Raw genomic sequence first — 20,122 nt, forward strand, 5'->3', positions numbered from 1 at the left:
TCCCTAAGATACATAAAATAAAAGTAAAATTTAAGATATTCTAGAATGTTATAAAATATAAAGACAAGAAAAATTGTCATATTAACAGATTTTTGAATTTGAAAGAATGAAATTAATATTATCAATAGAACTTTATACATCCTACCTTTATTTATAATTCATAAGAAATTCATAAAGTATATTAATTGGTCATTCTCAGATTTATATAAAGGCATTTTAGCTATAGGTACAACAGAAAGAGAGAGAAAAAACAAATGCAAGGCTCAGTGTCATGTTGAACTGTAAACAGGTATATTATATATCTTTCCTTAGAATAAGGTTAAAGAATCTGTGGGGAATAGTCCTGTGATTTACTGCATTTTCTTAATTTTCATGTGATGAAAACAAGACTCTGAGTCAGTTTATAAAATGTACTTTTAGTACTCTTAGGGTGCTATAATTTCTTAATTCTTCAAATATACTTTATTTTAAAACACATTAAAATTTTCAATGTATGGCCATATTAACTTGCTATGAAAGTATTATTCAGCAATAATTTAGAAATTTACAGTGAAGTTTCATCAGAAAAAAGTCAATGAAGATTTGTCTTTATTTTTTCCCATAACAGATTAATCGTGAGTAATTTATTATAAATTATTACACTAATATTTTTTTTATTTAACTGATTATTTGTAATTGTTAACTTTAAGGAAATAGTTATACAATAAAATAAAACAATCCACCAAAAACCCACAATTAAATCCAGCCTTTGCCTGTTCTGACCGCAAGGGGGCGAAATTAGCTGTTCATGTTAAGAGGTTCATTACGTCAGCCTCTTGTTCAGCCAATGAGAATACTCGTTCCCGGAAACAGCTGATAAGTTCTTATTCCAGGAGGGAAAATGGGTCGGTTTCTCTATTGTTCGTTCTTCAGTTATAGAAAGCCGATTTAATGAAAGGTACAGCACTTCCAAATGGATGGAAACCGATTGATTCGATCATTTAGACCATAAACCCAGCTTTACTGTGAGCGGAAGAAACGATATCAAAATTTACGCCAGAGATGCTGCTTTGGATCGTATTAACTTATCGGGCAAAAACAATATAAGTTTTAGAACTCACAGATAAATACACATTACAATCGTAAAGTCAAGAGTTTTATTTTATTTTCTAAATAAAGTTGTTGACGTGTAAGTAAAGCGTGTTGACAATCACCGTGCAGAAAAACGCGGCAGCGGGAAACTAAACAAAAGTCGATGAAGACATCTAGTTTTGTGTCAGATTTTTAAGGATTTTTCTAAAATTTGAAAGCACTAAATAAAATTAAAACACGAGCAGGGACATTTGTTATTTTAATGTATTCATACATTCTTAAACAGCTGTGAAACCAGAATGGGTATTAAAACCACTCTGTTGGTTTCATTCAGGTGATTTCTTAATTTTATCTTTCTAACAGTGTATTACCGTTTTGTTTTAATGCATATTGCGTTTTTTCGTTACATTTTAACTGTTTCTCCCGCGCTTATTTTAATAGTTTTATAACCTCTGTTGCAGGCAGTTTTGTAACCAAAGCAAGATAAAGCCCATCGAGATTCAGCATCACGTGAGCTTTGCTCTTTGTCTGATTGGCTCAGTCACGTCGTCACTTTAAAGGGACTCTATAAGCTGTGTTTCCATTGGTCAGCTCTTTTCTAGCGCCAGGATTTCAATAAAAAGGCGAACTGCAGGCAGAAACCGCTTCATTTTCTCCTCTCTGTCCATCCGTGCTGCTGTTAGATTAGTCTTAGGTGTTTTAAGTATTTAGTTTATTTTTTTTTTAATTTTCTTTTACGTTTTGTATCCATATTTAGTTTGAGAAGTCACGATGATGAACGCGCGCTCTCCTCTCTCTGTCAAGAACGAAAATACTCTCAACACTCAGATGACCGACATGTCCCTGAACAAAGAAAACACGGTGAGAGCAGAAAGCCGTAACACTGACGGTTCAACACAGAGCTCAAAGATCAACGTGTTTATCGATAAAGCGTCCTGTTCAGTTCTTGAACGGTTTTTGTTTCCTTTCAGCCTCCGAGTCTGAACAGCAGCCGCGTCCTGGCGTCCAAAACGGCGCGGAGGATCTTCAACGAGGCCGCGGTGAGTCACAGAAAATGTTCCGGAATGACTTTAGCTGAAAAGATTATGTTGAATGATTGGAACAGCTGGTGCTGCTGGTTGTGGCGCCTAAATTGCGGATGTGGCGCCAATAAGGGTGTGCACCGTCAGCTGTCTTTACAGCTTACGAGCCTCCATCAGACATGATTAACTGATCAATACATGTGCTACATCTAAATGCAGCTGATCTTTGTGTTCATTATCCATCCATGAAAGTAAAGGCAATGTGTCTTTATTTGTATAGCATATTGAATGTACAGGACGATTTACACAAAGTGATTTGCACAGAACATTAATGATGGTGCAAAGAAAGCATTAAAAGTAGTTTAAGGCAGCAACAAATGGCAAAAGTCACAATAAAATAATAGATCAAGTTGAAATGATTAAAAGCAAGAAGAGTTAAGTTACTGTGCAGATTTCATGCATAGGCACACTAGAAATTTTTTAACCTGGATTATTAAGTGTCTACGTGAAAGTTTATTTTCCACTGGCAGTTTGTTCCATTTGTTTGCAGCAACTGATCTCCTTAACTTCTGCATGCTTATTTGTTGTAATATTTCAGCCCCAAGCTGTGAAGAAGAGCAGCATCTCGATGGAGAAAGAGGAGCCGCTGCTGAAGGAGAACCCTCGTCGCTTTGTCATCTTCCCCATCCAATACCACGACATCTGGCAGATGTACAAGAAAGCAGAGGCGTCCTTCTGGACAGCAGAGGAGGTAGGCAGGAGCCCTGCTGCTCTCTCACTCATTCATTAGAAGCTGCAGGACAGAGTTGAGTTCAAGGCTGCTGTCTGTCCAGGTGGATCTGTCCAAGGACCTGCAGCACTGGGACACTCTGAAGGATGAAGAGCGTTACTTCATCTCCCACGTCTTGGCCTTCTTTGCCGCCAGTGACGGCATCGTCAATGAGAACCTGGTGAGGAACCTGCTGCTGATCAGTTATGTGGTGGTATGTTCAGGGTCGACCTGTCTCTTCAACCTTTTCTCTCACTTTGACCGCCAGGTGGAGCGCTTCACACAGGAAGTTCAGGTAACCGAGGCCAGATGTTTCTACGGTTTCCAGATCGCCATGGAGAACATCCACTCAGAGATGTACAGCCTCCTGATCGACACCTACATCAAGGAGCCCAAAGAGAGGTGAGATGCTCTCTGATTGGTCTTTTTCTGAGCTCTGCCGCTCTGTTCTGTCTGACCACGCGTTCAATGACCCTCAGAGAGTACCTGTTCAACGCCATTGAGACTCTGCCGTGCGTGAAGAAGAAGGCCGACTGGGCGCTCAACTGGATCGGCAATAAGAACGCCACCTATGGTAAGCCCCGCTCACTGTGACATCACACATAATGCTGCTGCTCCACGCTGATATTGATCGTGTGTGTGTTATCCATCACTCAGGAGAGCGTGTTGTGGCCTTTGCCGCCGTGGAGGGAATCTTCTTCTCGGGGTCGTTTGCTGCAATCTTCTGGCTGAAGAAGAGAGGTTTGATGCCCGGCCTGACCTTCAGCAACGAGCTCATCAGCAGAGACGAGGTGACCACACACACACACACACACACACACACAGATCAGTAACTGATCAGCAGTGATTTCATCTCATGTAGGGATGAGTGATACCAACTTTTTTCTTTTCAATACCATACTATTGGTTTATGGTACCTTTTTCTTTTTTACCAACACTTTGTGCCCCTTAAAGGAAAATCACATGATTTCATTGTGTGCATTAATATTTTATTACAAGGGTAATATGAGATATAAACTTATTACCAAATGCAATTATTGAGTAATCAAATAAAATTCAGATGGAAATCATTTTTAAAATGATTACAAATTTGAAAATTAAAGCTCTTACAAAGAAATAAAAGTGCTCAATAACCTGCATTATACCTCCTAAAACGTGAAAACAACACTAGCGTCATGGTGACATTGTGGCATCTGTTAGGCTCCCACAATCATGGAGCTGGATTCATTTTGTCATTTATTTATTGTCAAAGTACTGATTCCAGAGTGTCCATCCCTAATACTGTGTGTTGCCTTCAGGGTCTGCACTGTGACTTTGCCTGTCTGATGTTCAAACACCTGCTGAACAAGCCGTCCTCACAAACGGTTGTCAGCATCATCAGGAACGCTGTTGAGATTGAGCAGGTGGGTTGTGGAAGCTCTGGTTTCTCTGCTGCTGCTCACACTGGCGTCACTGGTTCTAATGTCTGCGTGTTTTTGTGTGTGCGTGCGTGCGCGCAGGAGTTCCTGACCGACGCTCTGCCGGTGAAGCTGATCGGGATGAACTGCGATATGATGAAGCAGTACATCGAGTTTGTAGCTGACAGACTGCTGCTGGAGCTCGGCTTCTCTAAGGTAACATCACCCGTACAGTAAAACGCATCAAAGCTGGGATCAGTAGGTGTGTAGTGATGAGTGGCGCAGGGGTACGGACCTCAGCCAGTGATGGGGGCTGAGCGCCGATGCAGAGGCTGATCGGGAGCATGTGGTTCTCTGTCAGACCAGCAGCAGCGCGACACAGACGCCTGACTGAACTCACCTGCTGTCCGTCCACATGTGCTGCTTTACAGCCAAACCAGGTGCGTTTAAACACCTGTCGTATGCGTGTTCTCTGCAGATCTACCGGGTGGAGAACCCCTTCGACTTCATGGAGAACATCTCTCTGGAGGGAAAGACCAACTTCTTTGAGAAGCGGGTTGGCGAGTATCAGAGGATGGGCGTGATGTCGGGTCCCACAGACAACGCCTTCAGACTGGATGCTGACTTCTGAGCGCAGCGGCAGAGCTCACACACTCCAGCAGTGACACTACCTCTGCCCCAGTGCATGCTGGGACTCATGCACAAACTTATCATTAACTTTTTACAGTAATTGTTGTTTGTAGATAAACTTTAATAACCTGCTTTTTACCTCCATTTTGTAATAAAACTTCAGATTTTTATAAATATGTACTTTTAGAAAATGTTAATATGTACAGGTTTTTTTGTTTTTGTTTTTTAGTGCTGATTTGTTTTTACTCTTTCATTTATTTTTCAGTGCTGCAATAAAGATCTGTGAGCAAATAACTGTCTAGTTGACTATCTAGTCTTTTATGAAGCAGAGAAAGAAGTTTGAACTCAGGAGAAGTAAAATAATTTTCATGTTAATACCAGTAGTGTGTGTTACATTTTCAGACGTATTGATTAAATTTCCCCTCAGAGGTTCAGTGTGTAACAAAGTCAAGGTCAAGGGATAATGACATTTAATATTTAAAAACTAGTTGTAGGAAAAAAAGTATGGGGATAAAAATATATTTTATTTTCCTATTAAAACTAAATCACATGCTATATTATGCCACCATTTTTTTATGACACTGCACTAAAACATACTATAATTTATTTATAGGTGCCTTTCTTGACACAGTCTGCTTATAAATTAAAAGTGGAATGAATATCAAAAAGGAAAAATAGCCCACTCGGAGAGAAGGCGAACCTGAACAGGTGCGTTTTTAACTGACTAGAAGTGAAGTTATGTTGTAAAGATTGGGGGTGTAGTGAATTCCACAGTTGGGGGCAGAGTGGCTGAACTCTCCTTCCCACTGCGCTGAGGCGAATGGGAGGACAGTGAGATGAATAGATGAAGAGGATCTGATGACTGACAGGAACAATGAAATGGAGAAGGTCAGAGATGTATGAACGAGGTTGTGAAGATTAATTTATACTGAATGTGACATGTGACCAGGAGACGGTGTGATGTGGGAAGTTGATGACGTTCTTGTAATATGAGCTGCTGTGTTTTGTACTAGTTGTAGTTTATGGGAAGCCAGTGCAGCTGGATTAGTGATGGAGTGACATGAGTGAATTTGGAGGATTTGTTATCAGCCTTGAAGCAGCGTTGTTAACAACTGGAAGACGGTCAAGAGATTTTTTTGCTTAAGCAATAATCAAGTCTGGATGAGATGAAGGCATGGACGATCATCTCCATCTAAGATAGATTTACTACGACAGATGCTAAAATATGACACTACCTACCACAATGCTTTGTATGAAAATGCTATCGACAAACATGCTATCATGGATCACTCATTGTGGATTTACCAAATATTTACCATTTAATACATAGTAACCTGCTGGCATAAGCCAACGTTTGCTGTGTTTCTGTGAACCGAGGGAACAAATGACCAAATTCATGCTGAAATAGTTGGGATTTACCAACCAAACAACTATTTCCTACAAATTTTGTGCCTCTTTTTCAGCTGTCAGTTCAATTGCCTGACAGGTGTGACTAAGACTGAATATTTCAAATTAATCTTCAGAGTCCTGCATGTGAGCTCCCAGGAAAGAGTCCAGCATTGACCCGAGCAGTCCAGCCACACCTCCATACACAGAGAGAAACAGTCAAACGGACAGCACTTTTGGTATTTTATTGAGAAAGTTTCCAGAAAATAATGCCATAAAAAAGGTCAAAACTGGAAATCATGTGATACCCTACCACACAGCAGAAATCAGGGCGAGGTAATGTGGTGGCTACTTCAGTGGTTTTGGATCCAGAGGACCTGGGTTCAGGTCCCCAGTGTTCCATCAAAGGCAAATCACTCAGAAAGTCCCACTGGTGGACCCACTAGCATTTTTGTGGCCCCCTCCCAGGAAGCTGGTGACCAGTCCAACAGGAGAATGACTGAACTATGCAGAGAAACTGTGAAACACAAGTCAAAGCTTTAAAAGTAACTGTTTCCAGCATGCTTGGTGTGGTGTAGTGGGTACCTCAGTGGTTTATGGTCCAGAAGAACCAAGTTCACGTCCCCAGTGTCCCATCAGGGCAGAATCCCTCAGAGAACTCCATGAGACCTTGGATGTACCAAAGGGAAATTTGTTGGAACTGTCATCTATATACCATAGTAACAACCATTTTTAGTAACACACATCTATCCGTAGATGATTTGTACACAGATCAAACGTTTCACATCGAGCCACTGACTAGCTCAGCTGGTGGGGTTTCCGCCTCCCACTCGGGAGACCTGAGTTCAACTCTGGGTGTGAGGCCACTAAATGCTACGGCAAGGGGGAGCCAGGACGCCAGAACACAAGGGGGAGTTAACTTCCCCCCTTGAAATAGGATGTTTTACAGTAGGGATATATCAACACAGATGACACCTGTGACACTATGATATGATGATGTATGTACATATGTGCCGTATGTATAGAAGGATTGGATTGGATAGAGTATATACGCCCCCAGGTCTGGAATGATGTATCTGAATGATGAATGTTGAATACACATAACAGGCCTGGAGTGTAATGGGTTGATAGGTCAGTTCTGTAGGTAGGGTATGTATGTGGGTATGTATGTGTGTATGTATGTGTGTGCTTAAAAGGGTTGCACCACAGGTGTCATCATACGTTGATATATCCCATTATAGGGTTATTGAGTGGCTTGGTTTATTTTTTAATTTTTGAATTTTGAGATTCATAATATCTTTTACAAGAGAGAGAGAAAGAGAGATGCTGGCAGGGAATTCCTGTGTTCAGTAGTTGAGTTCAACACAACCCTCTTTTACTTTTAACATGTAGTGAAGTATGCTCTAGTAGAAAGATTCTGTTACAATAGAAGCTCAGAAAGAGGTTTTAATTGACTGTAACCATTAAAGTTCTTTCACCTTCTGTTTTACTTCAACAACAAACCTATTCCCATCTGTCTTAAACATAGTTTTGTTGTCTTAGAGAAGCCAGTCATGTTGTTGTTCTTCCTTTCAGTAATGATCTAAAGTAGTTTGTTGTCACTGTCATCTTGTGCTATGTTTCTTAATAAGTCATAAACATCTTGCAACACTCCAATGGTCAGCAACTGTCTAAAGTAGCTTGTTGTCTTCTCTGCTAGTCCAGGTTCCTCTTCAGCAACTGTCTAAAGTTGTATGTGATCTTAAATCCCAGGACATCTGGTGTTTCATGTACCCAGTAAAATATTAGCCTGTTCTAGTTTTCTGATTTATAACCCCTACTTGCTACCTCCCCAGAGTACGGGGAGGGGACACGGCCCCCTCCCCAACCCACCGGAGCAGGATGGTTTTATGATCCAGGTACCGGCAACGGGCAGGATTCGAACTAGACGCTGCACCACTGGCGACTTACGGTTCTCTGCCAACCCCACCACGCCACCGAGGCCCTTCACACTCAGACTTGTTCTCGTGGTGCTTTTATCTTTTCATTTTGGCCATTGGCCATGAAAATTGATGTGTTCAAAGAGGTTCGATCCAGGTCCTCCTGCCTCCAGAGTACTCTCCTACCAGCCTGAGCTATTCTTCTGGACATGTGACACTTCACATTGAAGCTCTTAACTTCAGACTGGACTTGTGAATTAATTAAGAAATTATAAACTCAAGGTGTCTAGAACTGCATTTCACCACTTGCACACTGGAGGATTTGAACCTACAACTTGTTGAACTTCAGGCAGGTCTCCATCCCCCTGAGCTATCCTCTCATACATAGCTAGACCCTCTGTAGGTATTCTAACTTGTTCATTTGGCATCCAAAGTATAAAAAACAGGAAGTCAGTCAGTGGTTTTGAACACAGTTCGACTAATAATCCAGAGCTTCACCCATCAGGGTGAGCTATTCTCCCTGTCACACTGATAACCTTTGTTGAAGTTTTTCACTCTTTATATTTGGCTGGTGGCCTTAAAAACAAACATCAATCTTTCTACAGCATTTAGAGGATTTGAACCTGAACCTCCTGCTTCCAGCTGCAGCTGAATATCATCCTGAGCTACCTCGACACAGGAGCTGCAGGGTTTCTAAGCAGGTTTGACTCTTTAACTCAGGAGCTGAATTCAGAGCTTCGATCACATCTTCAGCAACAAGAATCTGTCCTCTTACTTCATGGAGTAAGAGCATAGCGGGGACGGGCCTCAGAGTTTGATGTCTTGCCATAAAAAACAAAACTGATATAATTCCCACATCAAACAACAGACACAGAAGGCGTCCACAAAATCACTGTAGAAAAAGAAAGTGCAGCTTAACAGAAGTGTTTTATTGTTTGAATGTCTTTTACATTAAAACAGTGTTGGAATCAATTTGTCGTGTGACAGACAAATATATTATTTTGAAATACTTTCTTATAATAATTAAATACAGTTGTCCACCAGGATTTACTGATCATTTTCACAGTGATTAATAATAAATATAATAAGGCTTTAAAGAGGGCAGGAGGACCACAGCTAGAAAATACTCAATAAACAGGCTCCCAGTAGAGATTGTTGATCATTTTAATAGATCTATTCATATAAAATATGACAGGAGGTGAAAAAAATTAGGAAGACTTGTGTCATGTCTGGATGGTCATCTGCTTCAACTCACCTGTGGTTTGAAGTGACTGGGTCACATGGTTTGGATCAAAACTAGTTTTAAAACTGGAAAAAGATGTAGTTCTATTTCGACATCTCCATCAGCCACCAGCAGCGTTACTGGCTGCATCTACTGTCTCAGAGCCTGTTTTCAGTAGAATTCGTGCTCTTAAACGTGATCTGGTTTCTCCAGCAGAGGACAGCCTGCTGCATCATGACTACAGAATATCAAAACAGTTTTCCACCAATCGGAGCGTCCTCGCTGCTGTTCTCACTCATAAAATATAAATCTGGGTCATCCAGTCAGAAGGATCGTCCAGGTCAAAAACATGGAGGTTTGATGATGTTTCCAGAACATGACACTAAGAATAGATGTTTTATATGATATCTGTGGAGAAATAAACAAATACATAAATAAATGTACAAACTAATTCAACATTTGGACCTGAGAGTAACTTATTAAAACAGGATGGAGATTCTACCTGAGGTTTCATCTGTCAGGCTAAGATCAGAACTCTTCTTTCCCATTTCTACTTGCTAATGTGTGACGTGGTACCATGAAGTAAAAGAGCTGCACTGGGCATCAACATTACGAACTGCAGTGTTTCAGCTCCTGGACGCTCCAGTTTTAGGCCTAAGAAGGTGCAGTATCCACCTCCTCCCTTTAACTTCTGTCACTATCTTAACTTACAAGAAAATTACAGGAACTATTAGCAGTACACTTGGTGTCGTAGTGGTTGTCAGGCTAAGATGCTAATTAGCTTAGTATATGAAGTCCAGCTGCTGATGGGAGATAAATCTGTTACCTCCTCCCACTAATCTTAGCATTATTGGTGAAATGACAGGAACTACTTCTGTAATGTTATTTTGTTTTATGTAAAATTCTTGGCCACTAAATGGTGAGTGAAAGCAGAACACAGGAGAAAAGCCAATATATGAAATGAACCTTGGTTCACTAACTACCTCTGAATTTGTCATCACTCATCTTCATCAGTCACTCTTCTGTTTCTTCTGACCTCTGTGAGTTTCGGTCCTTTAGCTCCGCCCATGTTGATGATGTCAGCGTCATCCTGAAACACCTGAACAACATCAAGAGACAAAATATCACATCTATGACACATTTTATACTATAACAAATTTTATGACACATACATTTTAAGATACACATTATACTATGACACATGCTGTACTATGCCATATACTACACTATGACATATACTATACTACATTTATACAATAACATATTTTATAGTTTGGGTATTATGTATTGTATAATATGTGTCAGAGTACAGTATATTAAAAAATATGTTGTAGTATAAAAATATGTTGGGGTATAGTATGTCAGAGTTCATGTGTCATAGTATTTGACATGTCATAAAGTATGTTATTGTATAAATGTGTTATAGTATAGTATATGGCTTAGTATGTAGAATAGAAATACTTTATTAATCCCTTTGGAGAGTCCTCAGGGAAATAGTATGTGTATGTATATATATATATATGTATGTATATAGTATGTGTCATAGTATAACATGTGATATTGTATGTGTCATAATAATAATAATAATAATAATAAAATATGTGTGTTAGTATAAGTCATAAAATATGTTATAGTATAAAATGTGGGTTTTTATAGTGTCAGTGTAGTGTTTATCATAGTATTGTACATTTTAAAAAATGTGTTAATGTATAAATGTGTTATAGTATAGTATATGTCACAGTATTTTATATTGCATTGTAAAGGATGTGTCTTGGTATAGTATGTGGTTAGGAGCCTTGCTGACAGACCCATAGTGGTTTACCCCTGTTGGGACACTGGGGAGAAGCACCCAGGTCCTGCAGACCCATGCCCACCTCTGTAACCACTAGGCCACCACCAGTACCATTTAATTGGAGAACTCTGGCCACCACTCCTCCCATATTACGACATATAATGTAACATGACACATACACAGATCACATTATGCTATGACATGAATTGTGCTATGACACATTTGATACTATAATGTTTTATGTCATATAATAGTAGTGTATGTGTGTGTGTGTGTTTTTAGAGAGAGGAACACATCAATTTCTGTTCTACATGATGACCCACCTGATAAAGTCTCGCTCCACTGATTTTTACACATTCTCTGCTCAATCTAAATGGACACCCTGTGCTATTAGAGGACCCACTGGAGGGTTCAGGTACCCCAGATTGGGAACCATTGTGGACAGTCTACATTTCATAGTAAGGTACCTCATGCTGTTGCACTTTATTACATCGTTTCATGATGTCGCATGCAAAAGGATCGTGTGTCACATTACAGCATGTCAAGAGTAACTGACAATGAAATGAAATGAAATGAAAAATACTTTATTAATCCCAAAGGGAAATTCAATATTGTAGTAGTAGTAATTTTTTAGTAAAACAATCACATTAATTAATTAAGGGCTTTGTTCTTCAGCCTGATAGCTGCTGGAAGGAAGGATCTTCTGTATCTCTCTGTCTTGCATCGGACTTGAACAAGCCTCCCACTGAACACACTCTGTTGTTTCGTCACGGCGTTGTGTAGAGGGTGTGAAGGATCTTCCATTATCTTCGTCAGCTTGTACAGAATTCTTTTTTTGATGATCAACTCCAGCGGCTCCAGAGTTACTCCAAGCACAGAACCGGCTTTCTTGATCAGTTTGTTAATTCTTTTCAAGATGACAGTCCTGTAGAACATTAGCAACATTTTGGTGAAGACGTTAAAAGATCTCAGCTTCCTTAAGAAGTAGAGTCTGCTCTGACCTTTCTCGTAAATGTACTCAGTGTTGCTTTTCCACTCAAGTCTGTTGTCCAGCTGAACTCCAAGGTACTTGCAATAAAGTTTCATAGAAAATGATGACTGTTTCATAGTAGCAGAGCGTGCAGCATGTATCCTTAAAACGCTTTCACTTGATAATGTTTTAATAGTTTTCATAGCTTCAGTCTGTCAGTGTCATTCATCTTGTAGGTGACATGTAAAATTAAAAGTTTTATTGTGGTAAACTTTTCAGTTTGGTTCTGAAGCTTGTGAAACTCACTGAGGATGTTGAGTCTTAACATGCCAACACAACAACACTGCACATGTGTGTACATTTTATGCATCTACATCATACAACACAAACACAAATTTTTCATTTTATTCCTCAAAGTCATGTAAGATCTTCACACGTGGCGGCTGCTGTATGTGACATGCTCTGCACACAGTTTACAAACAGCAGTAAGACCAACCTGAGTAATAAAATACAATCATCTTTTAGTCTGGACAAAGACTATTCTATTCTATTGCATTCATTTAGGATAAACTTCAGGTAGTCTGTTAGTACACAGATGTTATAGCAAAACTGGTGATCAACTTTCTTTTTTCTTCTTAAAACATTTCTTCCATACAAACCATCACCTGCTGCTCAATATAAAAAAGAGGGACAGTTTGTTATAACAGAGGTGGAAAGTATATCAAAATTAGCTGCTAATAGAAGCACAGGAATGCTTTTGAAAACTCTTGATCATGTAAATTATGATGCTCTTGTTATACTGTAAGATGAAAGCTGCTGATTAAAACTTTTAACCTTTAAACATGAAGATTGACCATGCACTTGGTTCTGATGCTGTCCCATGGTGAAGGAAATTCTTCACTTCTGGATTAAAAAGTTAAATTAATGATACAGAATGAATATTATTTGAATAGAAATAAAGCAACCTTGAAACCTGAGCACATCACGGTGTTGGACTTCCCTCTGCTCTCTAACTAATGTGGGAACTGGAGGCTTTACGAAGTACATCAACAGACCCTGATTCTGTTTACAGCTTTGAGAACTCAGAGCATCCTGATGTCCAGCAGTGAGACATCGCCCAACACCTCCACCTGGTTGATGCAGCTCAGGTCATGAACCCGGTGTTTGTAGTCCAGCTGGTGGTTTCCGTTAACAGCAACTTTGAAGTGCTGCGAGTCGCACAGAATGATCATCTGCAGAAAGACGACAGACACATGGATGCTTTCAGGAACTTAAAACAACTGTAAGAAAGTTAAATGTTTCTTTAATTGTGCAGGGGTCACCTCAAAATACTGCCCTGTGGTGAAGGGAAAGAGGGCCAGTTTAGACTCCTCGGGGCCCCAGCACTCCGACAGGAAGGAGTTCCTGATGAAGACTCCTTTCTTCAGACGAGGGTTCAGATGAAGAGCAATGTTGCTGCTGCTCTGCTCTCGCAGGTTCACAGCAAAACTGAAAACAAACACACAAACATGTTGGAGTGGGAAAATACTTAAATAGTCAGAAAACCAAGAAAAACAAAATGATAATTTACATTTAGGTTTAACCTGTTCTTGAGGAGGCCTATTTTTTCTGCCTCTCGTCTGAAAGGACATACCCAAAGTAAATGAAGTATATGTTCACAGCTACAAGGGCTGGATGTATAATCTTGGGCTCTACAGAAAGCTGAGACATGTGAGATTACTGCAAGTGTCAGAGTCAGCATATGTGTTACTGTGTCAGAGTAAATTCATCTCAAACACAGTAGAAAATGTAAATGGTAAATAGCCTCCTCCTAAAAGAGAAACCATATTACTTTCAGTGACAACCAGAGGATAGCAGCCCAGTTCGTCTAGGAATTAGTAAAATAGTCCCAAAAATTAGTAAAGCAGTTTGTCTGATGAGGAACAGCGCAAAAGTAGAAAGTAAAAAAGTGAACCTAAGTAATATTTCAGATGTTTTAAAGATGCTTTACATAACTTTCTGACCTTAAAACTCTGCGTTCCAGACTCGTTTGATGGTACAGTGACCTTTATTATGTCCATTTCTGGAGTCGTTGCTGCTCAGCAGCGTCCTAAGGCTGAGAAACTGCACAATACAACTCTTTCATCTGGGACGCTGCATGACGTTGCAGCTGAGTTTTGTTTTGCACACATTATCAAACAGATATAAACATGCTGGCTGTTTTGAACATGCACTGTGGCTGATACAGCAAATAAATGCAAGAAGACATTATCTAAAGAAGTGAGGAAAAGAAATAAATAGAACAAGAGTTAAGACAACAGTCAAGATAAAACCATCTTTTACTGGCTGGAAAGAACTCAGAGTACAGGTGGAAGTTAGATAGATGCCAGATTAGCTGTCGATAGTGGGTGACTCAGAGAAAATTGCAAGTATTGTAGCGCGCCTTCAATAGAGGTTTTACACAGGTAAATATCTCAGGAAGCCATCAGCTGATGATGCTGATGGACGCCTCTATCAATAGTCAGTATCAGGAGGATCAGGGATAGCACCACATTCACCTTAGAAACACCATGAGGGTCCAGAAAGAAGTGAACCCCAAGATAGTCTATAGGAAGAGTGAATCCTTCACTATAAAACCTCCTTCATCTCCATGGAGACCAGTAGGACCTTCATGGTTCATTTCAAACAAAGGCAGAGTCATTGGAGAACACATTAGCAGAGTTTTTAGAGCTGGAATCAAACTTTTCACCACAAAACAGCAAAAGACCTGATTGCTGATCCTGGCTAGTTTCTGTTTCACAGTGATGAGACAGACGTCTTTGAAACCAGCAGAGTCTCAGCTGTCATGTGACTCCTTGTTTGGGTGATTTGCTTGAAGTGCAGAAATTAGCAGAAGCTCTAAAGTGGACAGTTCTGGTCTCATGTTTTTCTTACATTCCCATATTATTGCTTGGGGTTTGAACTACTTTTGGTTTGGATGCCAATGCTTGGTAGAGTCTTTTAGCCGAGTTTCTGCCCATCATTTTGGTATTCTATGTTAGAACTGCTGCTTTCTAATGTGTACAAACATCTTCTGTACAGCACGTAGCTCATGCTGTCCCCTGCACAGGGGTTCTATTCCAGAAGAGGTTAGTGTCTCATTAAATGACTTGATTAATAAAAGTGAAGCTTCTTCAGTAGAAGCATTTATTTATTTATTTTTGAGCAAGGTAACAGTTAATTGGCATAAAATTTGGGGGTCTTTAAAAACCTCACTTCTGGATTACTTTGTTTTTCTTTTGCAAATATCAGTTTGAGAATCTAAAGGCTGTAGTGGTGTGGGCCGATAGGTGTTATCTGATGATCTGTCTCAGGTGTTTTTTTTACCACTGTGCTGTCTGCTTGATCTCTCCTTTGATGATGATGCTGCGTCCAACACTCAGCCCCTGGACCAGCTGTCCTCTGAAGGGAACGCTCTGCAGACAGCAGGAAATTATCAAACACTGCTGGACCTTCAGCCATGATCACTAATCAGATGGAAACAGTTCAGATTTGCTGCTGAAATGAGAGAATGTTTCCTCTTATTCTCACGTGATGCAAATATTTCCTCATGAACAGACATTTACATGATTTAAACATGATCCGATTCAGGTATGACACTGACTGTGGCATGTGAAACGTTTTTGGACACAAGCTGTCGGTTTACTTTCAACCATTTTAAAAACATTTAATACAAACAACTAATCACTCAGTAATGGAAATAGCTATTAGAGAAAGTTACCCTAAATGTAGAACAAAATAGTCCAATGACTGACAGGATTTAAAGAGGTTTGTTTCTGTATTTATATACTTTGGTCATGACAGTGAACTGAATTCAGTATTGAATGTCCCCACACCTTCCTGCAGGTAAAGTTTCAGCCATCGTCAGATTTCCATGACATACACAGGGGAAACACTGTCAGTGTGACTATTTTATACTCAACTCGTCTGCAGTGATGATAAAAACTCAAAAGTTACTGATTTTACAGATTTATGCAAATGTCTGTTCTTTAATTTTTGGTCTCAATCTTTTTGAGTGTGAGGGAAACTTTGTATTAAATGTTGCTGGATGAGTGCATGTAGCACAAAACCTGCAGCAGTCAAACTCACCAGGTCACCTGATGATGACTTTATTGGCTGAAAGAATAATAAAAAAATTGATTAAACAAGATATTGAAGTCATATATATATATATATACACACACACACACACACACACACACATATATATATATACATACATATATATATATATATATATATATATATATATATATATATATATATATATATATATATATATATTTTATTTAAACAAATGTAAATAAAATAAAATAAAATAAAATCTGCTAAAGACGTAAAACTTTCCATAATATCCAGTAACATGGATCTGGGAGCTCCTCTAACCAGCAGATTAACTGTAGACAGGTGAGGGTGTCACAATTGGTTATAAAAGCAGCATCCACTGACAATTTAGTCTTTCCAAGCAGAATATTTTTCAATCACAGATTATAAAGAACTTCCATCTTTTAGCATCTACAGAGCAGAACAGTTGGAGAACATTCGGGGAGTCTGGAGAAATCTCAAGGTGAAAAAGACAAGGACAGAAGCCATGTTGGATGGTCGCGACCTTCCACTCAGCACTGCAGGAGAAGCTGTCCTAACACTATTGGCAAGACAGACACATGGACACAGAAGGACCTTGGAGAACTGTTTTCATTCAACACAGCCCACTACTGCATCCAAAACCAGAACCTGAAACTGGATTACACCAGGAGGAAGACATACAAGATACGACACGACACAACACGACACGACATGAAAAGATGAGATGAACTCTGTGCAGAACAGTGCCAAGTTCTCTGGACACCAGCTCATCTGGGGCAGCAGTGGCTTAGGTGGTAGAATGGGTCGTCCAGTAATGATGAAAGTTGGCGGCTTGATTCCCATTCCCTCAGTCATCTGTTGTGTGTTCTTGGGCAACACACTTTATCCTTCCTGCCTCCAGTGTCGGCATTGCTGGTGTAAGAATGTGGATGAATGTTCGGTGGTGGTCGGAGAGGCCGTAGACACGGATTGGCTGCCCCGTTTCCGTCAGTCTGTCCCAGGGCAGCTGTGGCTACACATGTAGCTTACCATCACCAGGTATGAGGGAGGCGTGAATGAACAATGAATACAATGTAAAGTGCTTTGGGTGCCTTGAAAAAACCCTGTATAAATCTGATCCTTTAATATTATTATTATTATTATCTCAGATGGACAGAAAGACTTTAGCTGGGTCAGTGCAGGTGATAACATGCAGGCGGGAGCTATAGCAGTTCAACTGTTATTCAGCTTTTCTGGTTTATGTTGCTCAGAAAAACTCTTAAATTAGTGAGGATAACAGAAAACACCACATATGAACAAGTTCCACCATATTTCATGTTTTACTTTTGATTCCAGCTTCTGTGACATGCAGACAGACGTTCAAAGAGATTATTCAACTCCTTCGCCTTGACCTGATATATGTTAGACGCACCATTGCGACCAAGAAAAAAAGTTAGTTGCACTCAACAAACTTTTGGTCAGATGTGCAACCAAAACGGTCGTGGTCTAGAGCCCTGGAAGGTACCACTGATGCAGAGGTGGATGTTGGAATTCTAGAGACATATCAACAAGAGGATTCCTTTCTTTATTTCTATTTTCTAAACGCAATGAAATTGGTCAGTGAAGACAGTGCAATCATTTTTTGCACTTGTATCTGTTAAATAAAGTTTAAACTAACTAATAATAGATTACAAAAGAGAAAATCTAAGTTGAATATAAAACTTTGCAGTGCATACATCGGTCAGTTAAAAGGCTGCAGCTTAGTTCAAACAGCAGGAAAGTGATTAATTGTTAAAGAAAATGTTTGTTTACCTCTGACTCCCGACTGGTCTGACTAGCAGCAGGCATCACAGCACTCTAAAACCAAACAAACGTACAACATGTTGAGCCTCCTGAAAAAAACAAGCTGTTTTTTATGGCTATCGGTAAACAGGCAGACTCACAGAGGCAGGAGGGATAATGCCCACAGCCTGAACTTTGACTTTTCCTGAGATGCAGATGGTGTCGACTCCCTCCAGCTCCAGACGGTATTTGTACTCCAACGTGTGAGCTCCGTTCACGGCCACCTGAAAAACATAGAGACTCTTAGCTGCACCACATTTTAGACCCACTGCTCATTTGAGACTAAACTTGTCACTGATAACACATTTCTACATTACTTCATCACTCACCTTGAACCGGTCATTTAGGATGAGGATGAGGAGCTCAAATGCAGCTCCGACTCTGAAGGGCATCTGGTACAGAATCTCCTCACGGCCCCAGCGCTCTTTCTGCAGTGTGTTGCAGACAATACATGACTTTTTGAATCTCGGGTTGAAGTGAAACGCCACGTCGGCCCGTGGCTTCACGCTGCTACCGCATGTGAAATCAACCTGGAATCTGCAAGACAGAGCAGAAGATGTTACATAGACATGAACAAAAGCAAAAGAAATCTAAAGCTGTACACTATTACTTACACTTTTATATAGACTGTCTCAGATACAACAGCATTGTTTAAATCATGTTCCAGCTTTTCACATGTGGACATTTAATGGTTTCTTTAGTTATTTTTAAGAGTAAAGTAAATATCTGACAGTTTATTTTTCCCCAATTTTTTTCTTCATAAATACAACCTTCATTTAAAATAACTATGAAAAATAATCAAGAAACTCATCCTCCTCACCGGTCAGCATCAGATGGCACTGAGCCTTGTATAAGAACCATTTCTCCAGGCACCAAACCACCCAGAATCGTCCCGGCGAAGGGGATCGACTGCAAACACACAATCAGAAATATCAGGAGACTGTCAGGTTACAATTGGGATCCTCTGGCATTAACAAGTAGCATGGGAACAGTTTTAACGTCCTGTAAATCACATCACAGAGCACCTGTCATCATCTCCACTACAGTTAACAGCTGGAAACATTAAAGAGCTTAAAGTCCTGAGCCTGCAAATTTACACAGTGTTACATCACAAGCTGGACTAAGACGGAAAGAATCAACAGCATGTGACGAAAAAATGCTTCTGAAATATGAGATTTAGGAGTCTGCACACCCTGAAAATCATGAAAAGCCCAGATGTTGATCGTTCATCCACTACATCACTGCTCAATTTTCAAAATGATAAATATGGTCAATGAGGAAAACTGGTTTTAAATCCTTAAAAACATCCAGATTCATTTATAAAAATTTCTTACAATGCTCTTAATAAATGACCAACTCTGAAAATTAATGTAAATGTTTCTTTATTTTCTTGTACCTTCACCAAACTCCTTTTTTCCAGTGTAGGGCAAGCTGCCATAACACCAAGATTAAAAAAATCAGTAACAATACAAAAAAAGGAAAAAGGACTTGAAAATGTTTTATAAAGTACATTTCACAATGAATATTTTCGCTATTACGACGTTAATTCAGCAGAGCTAAGTAAACATGCTAACTAGTCGGGGATCCTGTTTTTTTTTTTTTTAAATTAGGAAAAAAGTGTTTATGTTTAAAGTGATAGTAAAATTTAATGAAAACTGATTAAACCGAGAAAAATAAAAACACCGAGTTTCTTACCAGGTTTGAAAACACTTGTCTCGGGTTGGAAATCGACATTTTGACGGATAAAAAATTTAGACCTGCGGCTCCATATTGTTTACTTCCTCATCTGACGTGAACACAGACGATGTGTTCAAGTAACGGACAAGTCGTCCTCGTGTCAAAAAATCACAACATACATATGAACAGGATCAACAAGTCGTTTAAAAGTTCACGTTCAAGAAAGGGAATATTATGTATATTAGAGATTTTCGGACGACAATTTTAAAATCTAATATATGACAAAAAAAATTTCTTACTGGTTCAATTTCAGTGACGTCACTGTCCTCTCCGGGTGGACGT

The 20,122-nt window shown here is 39.6% G+C and overlaps 2 protein-coding genes and 1 non-coding gene across 5 annotated transcripts; 2 read left to right on the top strand and 1 right to left on the bottom strand.

The window, feature by feature from the left end:
* Positions 1–919: 919 nt before the first annotated feature.
* On the top strand, positions 920–15,009 carry LOC121633484 (ribonucleoside-diphosphate reductase subunit M2-like). 3 transcript variants are annotated; one of them, XM_041975561.1, is made up of 11 exons: positions 920–937; positions 1,829–1,932; positions 2,043–2,111; positions 2,692–2,844; positions 2,927–3,043; positions 3,131–3,264; positions 3,342–3,436; positions 3,520–3,653; positions 4,161–4,265; positions 4,362–4,475; positions 4,738–5,110. In XM_041975561.1, exons 2-11 carry the CDS (start codon positions 1,843–1,845, stop codon positions 4,888–4,890), a joined length of 1,164 nt encoding a protein of 387 aa, XP_041831495.1. In that variant the 5' UTR covers positions 920–937; positions 1,829–1,842; the 3' UTR covers positions 4,891–5,110. The 3 variants fall into 3 exon arrangements, with proteins under 3 accessions (XP_041831495.1, XP_041831496.1, XP_041831494.1); XM_041975562.1 differs by lacking the exon at positions 920–937 and adding an exon at positions 14,998–15,009 and having other exon boundaries at positions 1,711–1,932; positions 4,738–4,920; XM_041975560.1 differs by lacking the exon at positions 920–937 and having other exon boundaries at positions 1,711–1,932.
* Positions 4,523–4,658, top strand: LOC121634299. Its single transcript, XR_006009210.1, has one exon. It is a non-coding gene; the product is annotated as a small nucleolar RNA SNORD94 (small nucleolar RNA).
* Positions 12,423–19,920, bottom strand: lgals8a (galectin 8a). Its single transcript, XM_041975596.1, has 9 exons — positions 19,799–19,920; positions 18,924–19,012; positions 18,433–18,640; positions 18,205–18,327; positions 18,074–18,118; positions 16,286–16,312; positions 15,524–15,612; positions 13,501–13,666; positions 12,423–13,410 (listed from the first exon to the last, which is right to left on the bottom strand). The coding sequence occupies exons 1-9, from the start codon at positions 19,835–19,837 to the stop codon at positions 13,261–13,263; spliced, it is 936 nt and encodes a 311-aa protein (XP_041831530.1). The 5' UTR covers positions 19,838–19,920; the 3' UTR covers positions 12,423–13,260.
* Between the last annotated feature and the right edge of the window lie 202 nt (positions 19,921–20,122).

This window comes from Melanotaenia boesemani, chromosome 22, assembly GCF_017639745.1.
Source record: "Melanotaenia boesemani isolate fMelBoe1 chromosome 22, fMelBoe1.pri, whole genome shotgun sequence".
Classification (NCBI taxonomy): Eukaryota; Metazoa; Chordata; class Actinopteri; order Atheriniformes; family Melanotaeniidae; genus Melanotaenia; species Melanotaenia boesemani.

Bases quoted from the DNA above. Each gene is read 5' to 3' on its own strand.
- lgals8a (XM_041975596.1), bottom strand. From the start codon at position 19,837: ATGTCGATTTCCAACCCGAGACAAGTGTTTTCAAACCTG. The intron at 18,641-18,923 runs GTGAGGAGGATG...TCTGTCTTGCAG, and splicing joins GTGCCATCTGATGCTGACCG to ATTCCAGGTTGATTTCACAT. The intron at 16,313-18,073 runs GTAAACAAACAT...TTATTCTTTCAG, and splicing joins AGACCAGTCGGGAGTCAGAG to CCAATAAAGTCATCATCAGG.
- LOC121633484 (XM_041975561.1), top strand. From the start codon at position 1,843: ATGATGAACGCGCGCTCTCCTCTCTCTGTCAAGAACGAAAATACTCTC. The intron at 3,265-3,341 runs GTGAGATGCTCT...AATGACCCTCAG, and splicing joins ATCAAGGAGCCCAAAGAGAG to AGAGTACCTGTTCAACGCCA. The intron at 4,266-4,361 runs GTGGGTTGTGGA...GCGTGCGCGCAG, and splicing joins ACGCTGTTGAGATTGAGCAG to GAGTTCCTGACCGACGCTCT.